We start from the raw sequence: 14,031 nt of genomic DNA, 5'->3' as shown, positions 1-14,031 counted from the left end.
ACACAAGGGGCGACAAACGGTTTGAAGGATGGTTGCGGCCGATGGCAGGATCCTGACCGTGGAGTCGTCGTGCCTTCCTAAGCTGGCCTCCAGAGCTTCGGTATTGGATTTGGGGCTGCGGTGGACAGATCTCCCCAGTGACCAGTGACGTCGCGGCAGCTCGGCTTTGGTTGGCCAGAGTTCCGGCGCGGTCGCCGGGACAGGCCGCTACGATGCCCGGGTACAGGGTACACGTGAATTCAGCGTGGTCAGTCACTGGCTGCTGCTTGCTGGCACCCGCTGAAGCTCAAGAGGGTTCGCGAATCGCGGTACAGAGTACCCCCCCCACCGAATGCCCCTCGCCCCTTCCGTTTTGGTCACCGCCGGAGGGCTGCCGCTAAACCGGTTTGGGGACCGACGGTTGATTCACTGCGCCTGCCGCTTCGGTCGCCCATTCTGCGTTTGAAGTCGCTCACCTAACTACCATCCCATTCCCAGTCCTCGCACTTCGACATGATGCCACCAAAACCTCTGGTTCTTCGTCACCCATCATCTTCGCAACTGCTCCCGTGAACCGACGCGACAATGCCCCAAATGCCTCGACCAACTATGCTCCCCTTCTAGAGACCAAGCACCGGACGACTTTCACTCCAACCGACCCGCTTGCGACACCACCATCTGCGATAACGATAGCGATCGTCGCTGGCGGCCAACACTTGCCTTGGCGACCCGTCAAACAGCTTTGGAAGAAAATAATCCGCATTCGCCGCAATGGCTGATCACCAACCGTATTTCACCATCCGCTCCCGAAGGCCGGCAGATGCTTCGGGCGCGCGAGGTCCTGATGGCATGGTGCGTTGTTCTACAAGGCGTTTTTGCCTTTCCTTTGGCCCAGTGCGAGTACTTACACGACTTTGCAGGCTGGCCCGAGTGGAGGAGACTTTCATGCCAGATCCGCGACTCACGATGTTAGCCGTACGAGCTTCCATGTAAAACATATTGGCCAGTTTGCCAGTCGACTCGAAGACGTAAGCTTTCCCTTGGTTGTTTCTCACCAGTACACACCCTGATCCCTCCTCAGTCTGCAGCGCGAGCCTTCCCGAACCGTGGCCGATCTTCCCAACGATACAGCAAAGTCCAGGCGTTATTATTGCACTGGAACTCAGATGACCTCTTTGTCATCCCAGAACTGGAAGATCTGGAGAAGTGTCTTAGCGAAGACTATGGCTTCAACACGGACATTTTTGGAATTCCTTCCGAAAACTCACATCTGGAGTTGATGTTGAAGATCGGCCAACTTATCAAGGACCACGAATCAACAGACACTTTGTTTTTAGTCTACTACGGTGGCCACGCTAGAATCGACGAGTCCAGGCAGAGCACCTGGTGTGCGTGAGTACAACCCTTGACTTTCATCAACCATTTAGCAATTCTGACATCGCCCACCAGGACCCGGGAGGCTTCTTCTCCTTGGTTACAGTAAGTTGATCCTCAACTTGACAACTATACAACAAGTCTAATCAGCCCTAGATGGTCCGCCATTCAAACTCTTCTGGAGAGATCCGCGTCTGACGTACTCATTTTGCTGGACTGCTGCGCAGGAGCTGCAAGCGCCACATTTCCAACTGGAAACAGCATCACGGAGACGATATCAGCTTCCAGTTGGGACGCTATCGCGCCTGATCCAGGACGGTATTCATTCACCAATGCTCTCATCGAAGTCCTGCAGGAATGGCGAGTGAGAGCCTTTTCCGCCGCCATGCTCCATGCCGAGGTGCTGGCTCGCCTTAAACACCCTCGCCCGATCACCATTAACGGCAAATACTTCGAAGCTCGATCAACCCCCGTTCACTTCATGATGACAGCAAATCACAAGGCGCCCAGTATTGAGTTGTCTCGGATATGTTTGGGGGTTGACCACCCACCCTCACCCGAGCTATTGCCTATGCCCGCCATTCCTCACGAGACAGGCAGAGCTGGGGACCCTTCAGCGGCCCCTCGCAACGACCACCTGTTCACTGAACCCAACGAGGACACCCCTCACGTCATGATTTCCTTGGCCCTGGAGGATGATCAAAGGCTAGACATCAATGCATGGGAACAATGGCTTGGCGCTTTCCCTGCCATGGCCAAGTACGTCAAGGTCCAAGGCGTCTTCAAGAGTCACTCAACACTGCTTCTGGTATCAATGCCAGTTGGCATCTGGGACATGCTCCCAGAGGATCACGCTACTTCTTTCGTTGCATTCATCCGATCAAACAACCTCATGACGCAGAAACAGCGGACGCCTTCAGTTCCCGTCTTCGTCCCCGCGCGTTCCTACCCTACTGAAAGCGCCAGTACCGACTCTGCTTCATTTGTTTCCGGCGTCTCTGGCACTACGTTCGCTGCTACTGAGAACACAGGACTCACTGGCCAGATGCGAGGCGCTTTCAGAGATCCGACGTATGGTAGGCATGCATCAGGGCCCGTTGTGAGGAGCACGCTCCCAGCTCTCCCACCACTCTCCCCCATACACTCGCCGTTGCAACCTGGATCTCCCCCACAGAGTCTTTCTCGTCCCGTGAGGTCTATCCCCTCTTCGACATCACTCTCTACTTTGCAAAGGCAACAGTCATCTTCGTCTTTGGGGGTGAGTGGTAATCTCACGAGGCAGATGATCATGAATCAGCAGCAAAGTCTGCGACGTACCACTTTTGGCGACGATGTCCCAGAGCCCAAGAAGTTTTCTCCCCATGTCGAGAAACGACTGGAAGAATACTATCAGTATGAGCCACTGCCAAATGATGGCCAGAAGGCGTTCTTCGCATCAAACCTTGGTGTTGAGCCTTGGCATATCGAGGTTTGGTTCCACCATCGCCGACAGAGAGACGCATTCGCCCAACGATTTGCTTCTTTGCAAGCTGAAGATGCCAAACACCAGTCCCTAGACGGGCCTCGCATGATATTCCCCGCCAATCTCAATGAGCTCCTTGACATTTCGATACCGGGCCAAGCTCTATTGATTGACCTCAGGTCACTATCTGAATACCAAAGGTCACACATTAAGGGGGCCATCCATTTGCGCGCTCCGCAGTCTTTCTTACGACCTGCGTCGCTAGACATGATTGAACGAGCATTTGCTGATGCGCAAAGCCGGAGGACGTTTTCACACTGGCAGCGCGCAAGGTGCATTGTATTCTACGCTCGGGGTCTCGAGTCGCCACCTGAATGCCCTCCTGCCGAAGCATTGTTGGAGAAGCTCTGGTCAGCTGGCTGGAGCGGACAGTGCTTCATCTTGAAGGGTCACTACCGCGAGTTTAGTGACTCGTTTGGAAAGCACATTAAGAGGGCGGATGAACAAGATCTGCCAGAGGGACAACAGAGGGAAATGCCTACTCAGACCCCCGAGCAAATTTCTGCCAACCAGCAAAAGTACGCTGAATTACTCTCTCATCTTGGAGGAGAGGACCAGCTCCACTACCTCAGTACATCTCCCGGACAAGGCGGAGAACGCACTAGCGCGATGGTAGAGCAAGAAAAAGAACTAGAATCCGAATTCCAGACTCGGTTCCCAGCTCTATTCAAGAAGGCGCAGGATGTCCACGGGGGCGGTGCTGGAACTTCAGATGCGGATAGCTTTGTTACGAAAGCCCAGATGGTCGAGTACCTGGATCGTGGTTTGACAAAGATTCGAGACGTCCAAACAACGGGACCAGAAACACCCACCTACGCACCCGGTCATTCGAAACTGGCCGGCGACGGGTCCTACTTTGATAGGGCGTACGGGGACCGGGAGTCGGAAGAATATGTTGATGTTGGAAGAAGCGACGGACAGACATCGGGCGATAGCAGTCCACAGATGGCAGGAAAGGGAAAGGAGGTTGGGGTCGCGCAATCACCCGATGAGATTCCTCGCAGAGGACGCGGAGGTGGACTTTTGAACAAGGTGTTTAGACGGGCGTGAGCATTAACGGATGGGTACTACGGATACGGTCTCGGGAAGCTTGTACGGACATGTTAACGGTAATTGACAGTTGCCTTTTGGTTTGACTGAGGCGTTGAGGATTGAGGATTGGGAGGTAGCATCTTGGTCAAGATGTGGGCATGATACACACTTGGATAGGATCGAGTTCCTGGATACGGGTCAAAGGCGCGGCTTGCAAAAATTCTCAACAATATCTAGTTCTTGTACATACATGGTTACCGATTTCGGCTACGTTATATTTCTACATGGGAGGATGCCAAAAGTCGTGCGCTTTTTCAACTACCTGCATGCTGCCCCTCGCTCTGTTTTCTGTGCGGGTTCTCGAGGCAACACGACAGATCAGATAGCGCACCTGACACGGCCGTGTACGACGCAGGCGGCATGGCCTCGTTTTCGTGCCACGTCGGACAAGGACCAGACCCGGAGGTGAAACGTCGACGGGTATGAAAGAAGAAACGAAAGCGCGCTGGTCTGGCAGCCCGCCTCCTGCGGACTACCCTATAAGGATATTGTCGCGATTCCAGAAACAACCGGCCGCCGGGTACATCACGGCCCGGCGTGCAACATGGCGGCCTCGTGCACGCGCGACGCTAGGTGACACAAAGGCACAGCAGGGCGCAAGCGCCCAGATGAGGCGGGCGAAACAGGATCAGGTCGGCGTGTGGCGTAAGCAGCAGAAGAAAATAAACGGTGCCATGGTTCCTGCGAAGGTCTTTTTGAGGGCTTTGTGACAGGGGATGCGTCTGGCGAAGGGGTGAAGGGGCGAAGGGGGATAACTCGGAATAGGGGCAGGGGACGGATGGATGACGGATGGATGGGTGAGCGAAGGGGACGCGAACGGCGTGCGGCTACGATAACTAATCGACTATTACAATTTGGTATTCTATATCCGGGTCCGTAAGTATTGGTAACGTTGAAGTAGGATCAAAAGAGGGCAAAAGGGAGAGTGAGAGTGTCAGTTGGAGACGACGATTGGACAGGAGCAAAGAGGCCGTCCACCTCCATCGGGGACCGGGTCTTGAGGGGGATGCGATCGTCGCCGTTAGAGTAGCTTCGGCGGGAACGGACGGGGGCGGTCGGTCGGTCGGCCGGCCGGGGGTGATGTGATGATGGACAACGGCATGGACAGCGGCGTGGACCCGACTCGGACCGTACAGTGGCCTGTACAGTATTGGGAGTGAATCCGTTGAGAGTGGCTCAGTAGAGTGAGTGCGGCACGGCTTGGTAAGCCTCCTCACAATCCGGATCATCGACCTGGCTGGTTAGTATAAAGTTGCGAGCGCTATAGAATAGAGGGGTCAGGGATCGGAGGGAGAAACGAATGCAGGACAAGAAAACGGCCGACGATGGGACCGACTGGGGAAGGGCCCCCCCCGGGCAGCTGAGCCACGGTCCGGTCGAGATAGTCCTACTACGTGACTTAGTAGATGCTCTGTGCCATGTAATGTAGTATTCGCCTACTTATTGTCCGTGAGATATTCCTTGTTTCTGACTTGACAGGACGCTCGGGCCCAGGGGAAAACGGGGCTGGAAGGGGATGGGCAACAGGGCATCCGAGCAAGTCAGGGGTATTAAGGGCCTAGAGAACAGGGAAGACAGGGAAGCACAGGGAAGACAAGGAAGACAGGGAGGACAGGGAGGACAGAGACGACCAAGGAGACCATCGCCGGCTCAGGGGGGAATTTTGGATTGACAGCCCAGGGCCCTTGGCCTTGCAAGGGCTATAGCGTACTCCGTACGAAGAACGATGGAAAGGGCTCCGAGTCCGCTAGGGTAGTATTGGCATTGGAGGGGCACTGGAGAGGGACGCGACCGTAGAGGGCCAAGGGGTAGCGATTCTGGCTGGGCTCGCTTCGGTTCGGTCAGTGAAGCAAGGTAAGAGAGGTTTGGAGGGGAGAGAGAGCGGGGGGGTCAGAGGGGGGTTCAGAGAGGGTTAGCAAAGGTGAAATCGTGCCATGCTGGTCCCAGAAGCTGGCCGTGAGGTGGGTGAATGACGATGGTGAGTGGTGAAAGGGAATTGGTGAGTAGTGAATGGTGAATGGTGAGTGGTGGTGAGTGTAGATGCAAATGGAAGGCGATGAAAGCCAATGAAAGCAGTGAAAGCCAGTGAAAGCCAATGAATGCATACCAATGTACCAACATCCAGCGCATCCATGCCTGACATGCGATAGAGTTGCCTGCCGGGGGAGCGAGTTTCAGGCTGCCCTACCGAGTCCGGGACCTACGTATGTACTCTGTACGTATGCTGGTACGCTGGTTCCAGCTCCTCTGGGCTGGGCTTGGGCTCTGGTTCCGTTCCCGATCGCGTAGCCGGGACAAGGGGTTTGGCCCTGTTCCCTCCCGTTCCCGCAGCCGCAGCACGACGGAGCGAAGGACGGGGGAGAGGATTGATGCATCTGACGACAACAGCGGCAACCGCATCAACCGCATCAAATCAACCGCAATAACCCACGATGACGGTGGACGGTAGACGGCGAGTTTCTGAGTAAGACAGCGGATGGTAAGGTAAGGTAAGGTACTAATGATGGGGCATGGGTCATGTGACGCCAAAGGATTCCCAAGGGCCCTTTGCACTAGGAAGGACCTCTGAACCAGGAAGGAGTCAAGGAAGGACCCTTTGGACGCCAACAGTAACCATCCCTTAGGTACCCATCATACCTGCCTTACCTAGGTAGGTATTGCTACCTGCCTTATTACTAGGTAGAGGCAGGTACCTACCTACCTACTGAACATCCCTTGACCTAGTCCACAATCCTGTCTTCTGCACAATGCACAAGCAGACGGACAAAAAGGGAGCACTACTGCCAGTCCGCCACCACCACGCCGCAGCTTACACCGAAGTCGATGAAGAAAAAAGCAAAAGCAACAACGGCGCAGCACCGAAAAAAAAAGGAAAAAAAAAGGTGGCCCCTCCTCCATCCTCCCTGAGTGTGCGAGCCTCTGCAGCTTCTGCAACCAACTGCGGAGCCCCCCCCAAATGACTGCCGGCAGCAAGCTTGAACGCGCTCTGACTTGACTGCTTCTGTTCTTCTCTGCCTTTGGGTTCTGCGTTGGGCTTCATTCCGAAGCCCTTGTTCCCTGACCAGAAAAAGCAAAATGCCAAAGAGAAAAGAAACCATTGAGAAAAAAGAGGCCGGCTACTGCTCGCCGCCAGGCTTGTCATGCGCCCCATCGAGCCAATACCATCCCGATGCCACCCAACCCATCCAGCAGCTGTCAAACTTGTCAAACTTGACAGCCGGGGGCGTCTCAGTCGCAAGGTATGTTTCTGCACATGGATGTACACTCCACCGCACACCGTCTCACACCGTCTCGCATGTATCCTATGGCTCTCTGTACATGGTCTCGGCGCTTCGTACGTGCCCACTTTGCATGGTAGGTATATCGCACATCATGTGTCAAACACACGCATGTGCTGCCAGTCACATTGTGTCGGGTGCTGGCCCGGAGTACAGCGCCGCCTTTGGGGCTCCGTTGCGAATCAATCGTCGAGCGCCGTGGGAATGACTCTTCGAGCCGCCTCCCGGGAGGACCCAGCACGGCCTTGGGACACGTTTCGGCTGCTGTTGCCCTCGCTCGCTCGATTGCCTCGATCTGGATGCGCTGGTTTGGTATGGCGCGCGCGCCTACAGACAGACGGAAGGGATACGAAAGAGGAAGACAAAAAGAGAGAGTTGGAGCGGAGGACTCCGGGTTGTGTGTGGCTGCTTGCTTGCTTGCTGCTGCTGCAACCGTAACTCACATGAGAGATCGGACCTTTCCCCCCTTCTCTCTTCTTTCTCCTCTCCCATCTCACGATGCATCCTAGTTTCTGTCGGTCGTGCATATTGGGTTGGGACTTGCGGACCCGTTGCGTTGTGAGGTTGCCGGTGCCCAATAATCGGAGCATAAATAATGACTTTCTATCCGCAGTGGGGGGGCTCGATTATGCCTGTTATGACGGCTCTGTCTGTCACTCTACCCTGTCTCGTGGCACCCATCTTTGCTGTGCCGCCAACCTGTCAACCACCACTGACAGCAACACTAACTCCGGACAACCAAGGTACCATCGGGCCACGGAATAGTCTAACCTGAAAACGACAGTCAACACAGGAAAACAACCAGGAATTCAAACGTGCATCCCCGGAGATCAAACCTTCAATGGGCCCGGCTTTGCAACGTTTCCTCCGAAGGGGCATAGTCCCGGAATCAAATGCCACCATCCAAGGGGCCACGATGCCGTGGATAAAAAGTAAGCCGGACCCTTAACAGAAGTCGACTAAGTCGTTCGATCGCGCCCCCATCCCCCCCTCGTCTTTCCCCCCTCCAGATTTAAGCGGCCTTGCCCGGCGCCGGCCAAGTTTCCTGAAGGAGCACCCTCTTGCGGGATCGGCGGGGACTCTTTGTTCGTGGGCCTCATCTTCGCCCGGCCTCCCGTCGCTTTCGTGTCGCCGTGGAACCTGGGCATTTTTGAGACTTGACGGATTTCTCAATTGCCATGCGTGAATCTTGGGGGCGTAGGAAAAGAAGGGGCACAACCGGTGAGGGAGGGGTGCCTCAAAAAGCAAATGCCCAATTCGCAATCCGCCCTCTATTCAGCCTGCCCCACGACGCTATTCCGGGGCTGTCCTCTCTGACAGTGTCACCATGTTACCATGCCCCCATCCATATCCATAGTTCTATGCCCATTCATACCGGTGCCCATCCATACCCAGCCATAATCCTTCTAGACCTATCTAGCCTGTGCACTACCACCACCTGCCAAAGGCTCCGAATGCAGGCCATCTGAACTGGCAGTCAACCCACCTGTGCCGCTGCATAAGCCGTAGTCCCGAGCACGGGTACCCCTGCATGGTATGACCATTGTCTTCTTTGTCTTCTCTGTCTCCGTCCCTCTCTCGCTCTCTGTTTCTGTCTCGCTCTCCGTCTCTCCGCCTTTCTGCGGTCTGATTGTTTAGATTGTAGGGGGGAAAGTGGCTGCTGTACCTCTCCCCTTCCCCTCGCTGCCCCCCCTAGGATGCTGTCCCTATCCCGTAAGGGACTGGGACTCGGGGTGGCGCACATCCTTCCGTCTCCATCGCACAAGGGCCACCTGCTGGGAGCGGAAAGTCGGGTATTTTGGCTTTCTGCAAGGTTGTCGGTTCTGGGTTCTGCGTGCTGGGTTCTGGGCTCAAGAGACTGACAGGGAATGGCAATTGCGCGGAGGTTGCCCGCTCTTAGCGAGGAGCCAAGCCGATCTCTGTTACGAATGGCACCTCGCTCGATCGCAATTGCGAGTGTGAAGCATTCTTGGCGGGGCCCTTTTGCGAGCCCACAATCAACGACATCAGGCGAGTAAGTTAGTTGCCCACCCAGCTCTCCTCTCGTCCGCCCGACGACACTCTGGATGGACCATGATGTCCGACTCCCCGTCAATGTCACCCTGCGATCCTTTCTCGGTGTGACAGACGGGCAGACACGTTCGGAATATTACGTGAATTCCGAATCCTCGTCTGTCCTCGTCTGTCCTATTGGGGCGTTCCGGGTGGACGAGCCCCCTTGTACGAGACGATTCCATCGCAAGCCCAGCTTGATCTGACAGTTACATGGCGGAACCGACCCGGGAGACCAGTTCGCGGACGAAGTTCGAGTAACCCGGCGGCGGCTCAAAGGTTCGTCGTCGTCCTCTTGACTCTCGTCTCCCAATTCGGGACTGCAATTCCTTCGTCCCTTTGGTCACCGCCTCTTCTTGTGTAGCAGTTTGACAGAGGCCGTATTCGGCAGGTTGGGTACATACGGGCTCAAGTCTTTCAACGCCGACATGACCACATCACCCGCCCGGGGCTTCCTGCGGTGGCTCTGCATGTGCCGGGTACAACTGCAGGAACCGTTCACCGGTGTCGACGTGACTCCCGCTGATTGATTCCGACGATCGCATCCCCAAAATTCCCCGCCGCTGCCTGCTCCATTGCAACGTCGCGTTGGTTAGAGCAAGCTTTGACCAGACCGGTGCCCGACTTTGTAGCTCGGTTAGGAGACCTCATCGACGTACATGAGGTGATTGGGCTTCGGGCATAGTTCGATCCCAGGTTAAAGCTGGGAACAAGCTGCGTAGCCATACACACACCGAGGAGAGTGGTTACCTACATCCGCTCTCGACACATTCTCACGTGCGACAATGAGACAAGCCATGAAGGCTAGAAAGATCTGGAACAACCGTGTCACAGATGCTCCACGATTCAACGAAAAGAGAGCCACACGCCCCCGTGCCAAAGGAAGAGGCAGCGGTAATCGCGCAGGCGGGTGAGTGCGCAGCGTGATATTGCAGCATGTGCTGCGCCAAGCACTCTTCCCATCCTCCCCGGCATGAGACCGACGGTAGACGACGAACGCTGCAGGGAGCCGCCAACACCGTAGACTCACCGGTACATGCAGGTCACCATGGTGAAAGCGAGGTCGGGACAGCGGGCAAGATTAGCGACGACGCAGTCTGCACCGCACCCAATCGGTTGGGCATTGATAACTTACGATCTTGGTCGTGTGGCGGCCGGGGGCGTCATTAGCACGTCTTGCCTTCGTGGACACTCATGATTGCTTTTTCGCTTCGACGCAGGCCTTGGCGCACATACACACGATGTCCAGGTCGAGCTCCCCCCACGTTTGAGAAGGGCTGGACCACGGCTTGATGCGCCCGCGCACCCTTGGGGAATGGAGATGCAACGCAGATCTGGCATTTTGACAAATCCCGTAAACTCCTGCAAGGCGGTGAGCCTGCTTCCCCCATCCGCCCTGCCGACTGTGGCGGGGACTTTTTTCCTGCTATGCAAGGTGCGTTGATCGATCGTTGGCAGAAGCGTAATGGATGGTGACACAGAGATGAGACGGGGGTGTCCCGCAAAATGTGTCAAAAACCAGATCTGCTCGGCCCTTGGGGTTCTGAGAAGTGGCCCACTAGCTCAGGCCTAGGGAGCTTGCCATCTGACCGGGGGTGCCCTACATAGCACGAATGAACCCTCCCTCTGTTAGCCAACGGGGGTGGTCGCCGGGTGAGGTCTCATCAGCCCCTGTGTCCTGTGCTTGGAGGCCAGGACCCCGGATCGCCTTTATCCTCTATGCCTAGTATGGGCGGGCTTGCGAGTCCAATCCCAGGCCAGTCCTGCTGCCCAGTTGGTCCAACGCCATCATCGCCAGGAATATGCAGCTCAGAGTCGACATGTAACGGTTGCGGAGAGACTTTCTGTCACAGTCAGCAAGAGGTTTGGTCTGGTCTTACCCCGGGTATAACAAGACAAGGCTCATTGCTAGGGTTGGGTTCGCATGGGAAATATGCAGAGGATTGGCCCGATGCATTACTTAGTTGTGCATGGCGGGTACCGCACTTCGCGTGGTGCCTCGGTGGGCACGGCATCGCATGTGCGAAATCAATATTCCTGCGTGTTCCCAAGGAATCTTCTGCTCGGGACCGATGCTGTGGGCGGCCACCGAGATGGAACGTCTGGCTACATTGTCGTATCTGGCGCCGGCCCGAATTTGGCCAATAGCAGGTCGGATTTTCGACAGAACCGCTAAAACCCTTGGTATCACCACTCATGATACATACAGCGCCCTGATGTAGAAGCTGTAAAAGCCTGTAAGTGTGGATGCCGTGACTAGGCACGCGGGCCGTCTCGGTTGCGTTGCGATCCTTCTTCTGATACACTCGGCTCTCGCCCGGGGTTCGCTCAGGGAGTGGAGATGGTATAGACAGTCACGTCGTCTGCCAAGTGTCCGAGCAAAGACTAAGCAAGACCAAGACCAAGACCCAGAGCTTGACCCATTGAGTGTCAATGCTGGTCGAGATGATCAGCCGGCCCCTCCCAACTAAGTGGGTTTGATGCCAGGAGCCTGGTCAGAAGTAACGGCCGACGTTGGCAACGGCTCCATAGCGGAGCAACGAATACTAATCTTTTCCGAAGCATGGCGAGCTCTAATTGCTCTATGCTGTACGTACCCGAGCCTTCTCAGTTGCAGTCTTGTCCAAACTCGTAGCTAGGCCGTGTTACGTGCAACTGTTTGGTGCGTGTGGGATGCTGGCCCGCCATGTGCTGTGCACATGCGTCTCCAGATCGCCGTGATCAAGGTGGATCGCTGCATAAGATGTGCAACGTGATGGCTGCCGGCGTCAGCCCTAGTCATAGTCAAGAGGCAAATCCAAGAGAGAAATCATTCGAGGCGGCCGCAAGAGAGGAGCTACGCCACGATCTTCTCGCTCTTACCAAGCTAGCTGGCCTTGCTCGGGCCTGCGCGCACGACATGTGCGATGTCCGAAGTAGATGAATGCCCTCCACCGGGATGCTTGTGTTGGTTAGGCGTGCCACGGCCCTGGCAGGAAACCTGCTTGCCCCAGCACCTGTCAGAACCAGGCCGAAGGAAGCTAACGCTAGGACAGCAAATGGCATGTAATAGCACTCAGCAGGCATCATGAGTCGAGTGGGCCAGAAACCGCGACTATAATAGAACAGGAGCAACAGTAATAAGAGAACGGTTCACGCAGGGGGTGATGAAGAGCCAGGGGTTTGGCTAGTGTTGACCCGTGGTGGGACATTTGGCTGGGGGAGGCGAGCCTGCAGGGGGTTGATTCGTGATGTGATCTGGTCGGTGCAGCTCAGCACCCTGCAATTGCAAACGCAAACGGTCGAGAGAGTCCGACGGCGGGAACCATCCTGGGCCGGTTTGGAGGCTGGGTTGGTTCGGGATAGTTTGGAGTGTGCAGCCAGATATTCGGGACGCACGTCCCGGCTTTGCACAAGATCAAGTGCGACTATATCCGTATGCGGCGCAACTTGTGTCGAGAGGTCGGCGACGGGGAGGAGGCATATTGCGTAGTGTAGGTGAGCGGATGGTGTTGGGTGGCGGATGGTTGGCTCCAGCACAACATCGTGAGTGGGTAGAGATGGCGACAGCCACGGTGATGGTGATGGCCACGGCAGCAGGCTGACTTGCAAGTGGCTGACTCGGACTCCCGTGACTCGGGCATAGCGGCTGATCCACGGGAGCGGCTCATGATTTCTCCGGCCCACTGGTCGACGCCTTCTGGACGCGTTGTCAGGTGGGAGGTGGGGGAGGTGGAAAAGGTGGAACCTATGTGGGCCGGAGTCTTCTCTTCCGTAAGAAACGCCAGCCAAACTGGGCCTTGGTTGATTGACTAGTTGCTCCACGCTTCTTGTCATGCCATGTTCCAGGCCATTGAGCCCGCTGAGGGCCCAGGTCAAGCCCAGCACAAGCCCAGCACGAAGTGGCAAGTGCCGGTGGCTAAGCTTTGAGCAACTTGAAACAACCCGTGCCCAGCCGGAAGCCAAGCCCAGGCGCCAGGCACAAGGTTATATGGAAGCTACCTGTGTTCAGTATGGCCTGACCGTTTGCCTATGTCCTGCAATTACTTGTTCCCGCCGACAGCAGTTAGCTCTGATCCAAGCCGATTCACCATGGCAAGCTGTGCTATTCTGAGAGCAGGCTAACTATTCCGCGACCCTAAGTGGTGATGGTGAAGGTGACGGCCTCGCGGATTGTCGTCTGAGTAGGTCGACGATAAAACGAAACAAACGAAATAACCTTGATGCGTAACAGCACAAGTATCATTAAACAATCATATCCATCACAACCCCCTTTCTTTTCGCGACTTAATTGCGCTGCATTATACCAAATCTAACTACTCGGTAGTATGCTCCGTATTCCACCGTAGAATGTAGCATCGTGACAGACAGACAGACAGTGGACGACCTGCCAAGCGGCCCTGGTCCGCAGGCCATTTGAACCGTGGCCCTCCCTCCAAGCGACGTTCATCCCATCCCATGTCAACCACATCAGCGACCAATCGTGAGTTGGTGCGATGCCCATTACCCTGTCTCGCCTCGGGGCGGGCCCCATCTGTCATGGCGCGGTAGGATCGTCGCGACGATCCGCGCAGCCTGAGGAGCCAATCGCAACACCGCGCGCCGCTGACAAACATGGCCTCCCCGGCGCGCTTCTCCTTGTGCCTGTCGCGCCGCAGGTAGTTCGAAGTCGGCCTTTGGTCGCCTGTCCGGCGTCCCTGGATTGACAGCTCCTCCCGACCGGCGTCGCGATGTAAGCCACGGAGCCGTTGTATG

The 14,031-nt window shown here is 56.0% G+C and overlaps 4 protein-coding genes across 4 annotated transcripts; 2 read left to right on the top strand and 2 right to left on the bottom strand.

The window, feature by feature from the left end:
- Positions 1 to 641: 641 nt before the first annotated feature.
- Positions 642 to 4,157, top strand: BGZ61DRAFT_45570 (uncharacterized protein). The gene is made up of 5 exons (XM_046246421.1): positions 642 to 831; positions 900 to 1,007; positions 1,061 to 1,371; positions 1,429 to 1,458; positions 1,510 to 4,157. The coding sequence occupies exons 1-5, from the start codon at positions 751 to 753 to the stop codon at positions 3,923 to 3,925; spliced, it is 2,946 nt and encodes a 981-aa protein (XP_046103136.1). The 5' UTR covers positions 642 to 750; the 3' UTR covers positions 3,926 to 4,157.
- Positions 4,158 to 4,740: 583 nt separating this feature from the next.
- BGZ61DRAFT_45597 (uncharacterized protein) lies at positions 4,741 to 5,428 on the bottom strand. Its single transcript, XM_046246446.1, has 2 exons — positions 5,408 to 5,428; positions 4,741 to 5,354 (listed from the first exon to the last, which is right to left on the bottom strand). The coding sequence occupies exon 2, from the start codon at positions 5,194 to 5,196 to the stop codon at positions 4,804 to 4,806; it is 393 nt and encodes a 130-aa protein (XP_046103135.1). The 5' UTR covers positions 5,197 to 5,354; positions 5,408 to 5,428; the 3' UTR covers positions 4,741 to 4,803.
- A 1,614-nt stretch (positions 5,429 to 7,042) lies between these two features.
- On the top strand, positions 7,043 to 8,194 carry BGZ61DRAFT_518701 (uncharacterized protein; the record flags this gene model as incomplete). Its single annotated transcript, XM_046252371.1, has 4 exons — positions 7,043 to 7,206; positions 7,326 to 7,642; positions 7,859 to 7,893; positions 8,030 to 8,194. The coding sequence occupies 4 exons, from the start codon at positions 7,043 to 7,045 to the stop codon at positions 8,192 to 8,194; spliced, it is 681 nt and encodes a 226-aa protein (XP_046103134.1).
- Positions 8,195 to 12,008: 3,814 nt separating this feature from the next.
- On the bottom strand, positions 12,009 to 13,113 carry BGZ61DRAFT_547298 (uncharacterized protein; the record flags this gene model as incomplete). Its single annotated transcript, XM_046255358.1, has 1 exon — positions 12,009 to 13,113. The coding sequence occupies one exon, from the start codon at positions 13,111 to 13,113 to the stop codon at positions 12,430 to 12,432; it is 684 nt and encodes a 227-aa protein (XP_046103133.1). The 3' UTR covers positions 12,009 to 12,429.
- Positions 13,114 to 14,031: the final 918 nt, after the last annotated feature.

This window comes from Ilyonectria robusta (assembly GCF_021365365.1).
Source record: "Ilyonectria robusta strain PMI_751 chromosome Unknown BGZ61scaffold_12, whole genome shotgun sequence".
NCBI lineage: Eukaryota > Fungi > Ascomycota > Sordariomycetes > Hypocreales > Nectriaceae > Ilyonectria > Ilyonectria robusta.
Note: the sequence above shows the minus strand (reverse complement) of the source record. Positions and strands in the feature narration are given on the sequence as shown.

What these genes read in the sequence shown, in the direction of transcription:
- BGZ61DRAFT_45597 (XM_046246446.1), bottom strand. Translation starts at nt 5,196, where the DNA reads ATGATCCGGATTGTGAGGAGGCTTACCAAGCCGTGCCGCACTCACTCT.
- BGZ61DRAFT_45570 (XM_046246421.1), top strand. Translation starts at nt 751, where the DNA reads ATGGCTGATCACCAACCGTATTTCACCATCCGCTCCCGAAGGCCGGCA. An exon ending in CGCGAGGTCCTGATGGCATG is followed by an intron (nt 832 to 899) that starts GTGCGTTGTTCT and finishes ACGACTTTGCAG; the next exon opens with GCTGGCCCGAGTGGAGGAGA. An exon ending in GCTTCTTCTCCTTGGTTACA is followed by an intron (nt 1,459 to 1,509) that starts GTAAGTTGATCC and finishes AATCAGCCCTAG; the next exon opens with ATGGTCCGCCATTCAAACTC.